General features: G+C 31.8%; 1 protein-coding gene across 1 annotated transcript; it reads left to right on the forward strand.

Moving 5' to 3' along the window:
• Nucleotides 1–58: 58 nt before the first annotated feature.
• On the forward strand, nt 59–2,017 carry LOC109591638 (uncharacterized; the record flags this gene model as incomplete). Its single annotated transcript, XM_020007328.1, has 7 exons — nt 59–126; nt 189–237; nt 305–432; nt 509–587; nt 1,385–1,702; nt 1,752–1,832; nt 1,887–2,017. Coding segments are annotated over 7 exons (854 nt in total), but the record flags the coding sequence as incomplete, so codon positions are not given.
• Between the last annotated feature and the right edge of the window lie 151 nt (nt 2,018–2,168).

Here is a 2,168-nt window from a genome sequence, read left to right on the forward strand (position 1 = left end):
TTAATAGTAAATTATTAAATTATTATAAATTATAATTATTAAATTATTTTTATTACAGAAGAAATTAAGGTCTGTCTTTAGTAAAGTGATTTCATTACTAGAAATGTCTTCAAATGAATCACCAAGGTTTATTAATACTCTCTCCTTTATATTTTATATTTTAAAATAATTATTATTAAATCGTGTAGTGTTGAGGATTTTAAAAGAGCTAAAGTCAGCACAATGACAAGTATTGAAGTAATAGATATTAGTACTGTAATGTCTATTGTTATTAAATATATTTATTTTTTGCTGATTGCTGTAGTCTCTTTTGCTTGAAGTTCCAGTAGAAGGTATAGTTAATGAGATATCTCAACTGGCAGTAAATGCTACACAGAGCATTGTGAAATTGGCTAGTGATGTTCATTCGATAAATGATATTCATAATCTAAAGTAATTTTAATTTTAATGATACTATGCATCAAATGTGACCCACAGTACATGTGATACATAATGTATTAATGTACAGGTTTACAGTCAAAGATGGTATTCTTGAAGATGTTAACAGTGACTCATCTGTTTTACAGTCAGTAGAAGAACACATATCAGTGAGTTCACATATTGCACTATTTATGGTACATACATGTATATGCATGGCTGTAGCACCTGCAATTAAAAGCAAAGGCTATAGCCCATGGTTTTTCCAAAAAATGACTCCAAAATCACCCCAAATTTTTATTGCATTTTCTGATCTATATTGATGTCCTTATGCTGTGTGGAAAGTTTGAGCTGATTCTGACAAATATTTTTTGAGTTATTAGTGTTTTTAAAAATGAGCCAATTTTTGAATAATACCCAAGGCTATAGCCCATGGTTTTTTCCAAAAAACGGCTCCGAAATCACCCCAAATTTTTATTACATTTTCTGATACACATTGATGTCCTTATGCTTCATAGAAAGTTTGAGCTGATTCCAACAAATATTTTTCGAGTTATAAGCATTTTTACAAACGAGCCAATTTTTAAAAAATACCCAAGGCTATAGCCCATGGGTTTTTTCCAAAAAATGGCTCCGAAATTACCCCAAATTTTTATTACATTTTTTGATACATATTGATGTCCTTATGCTATGTAGCAAGTTTGAGCTGATTCCGACAAATATTTTTCGAGTTATGGCCATTTTAAGAAAACACCGAAATTCTGAAAAATACCCAAGGCTATAGCCCATGGTTTTTTCCAAAAAATGGCTCCGAAATCGCCTCAAATTTTTATTACATTTTCTGATACATATTGATGTCCTTATGCTATGTAGAAAGTTTGAGCTGATTTCGACATCAAATTCTAGCATTATTAAATGTTATTAACAATGTTATTAGTTATTAAAGTGATTCCTCTATTATCTACAGGAAGCTGAACTTCAGTACATTTCAATATCTCAAAGTTGCCTTGGATTTAGAAAAGAAGCCAACGAGGAGTCCCTCAAATACGAGTCCCTCCTAACGGAATGTGCTCAACTAATCAACGAACGAAACACTGACGACTCAAAAAGACTCCTCATTGATCAGTGTCTCTGTTTAGAGATTGACATTGCTGTTTATGAGTCATCAATAGAGACAATAACTTCAGTAACACAAGATCTTCTTGAGGCACAGTCTCAAAATGAAACTAATGCCACTCTTTTGAAAAGCAAAGCTGATAGACTAGTAGAGAATGATATGCTAGTTGTAAGTTATAATATTGAGTCCTTCATTTTTTATTATGTCTTAATTTTAGGCTTCAAAAGAGGATACTATTAGAAGAATCGTTTCACAGAACTCAGCAGCCAAGACTGGTACTCAGAAGCAAAAGGCTGAGGTACTCACAGCTATCATGATGGATTTATCCTTATAGTTTTATTAACATTTATAGCACAGAGAATACATAGTGAAGAAAGTTTGCTCTAGTAGAAGTGATATTGAGGGAGTCCTGTCTTTCCTTATGGCAGGAGATGGAAGAGTCACAGAGAAAATTCCTTTGTCATTATTATCAAAAACATTTAGGTAAAACCTGTACATATACATGTACACGTACATAAAATTTAATATTGAGAGGTCATTTTGTGACATAGTATTATTACCAGTATTAACATACTGTAGCCTGTATTGTGTCATAGTTTTATTTGTCAGTAAAGTATGCACAGCTAATGCATTC

Source organism: Amphimedon queenslandica, unplaced genomic scaffold (genome assembly GCF_000090795.2).
Source record: "Amphimedon queenslandica unplaced genomic scaffold, v1.1 AMPQUscaffold_7628_Cont20423, whole genome shotgun sequence".
NCBI classification, from domain to species: domain Eukaryota; kingdom Metazoa; phylum Porifera; class Demospongiae; order Haplosclerida; family Niphatidae; genus Amphimedon; species Amphimedon queenslandica.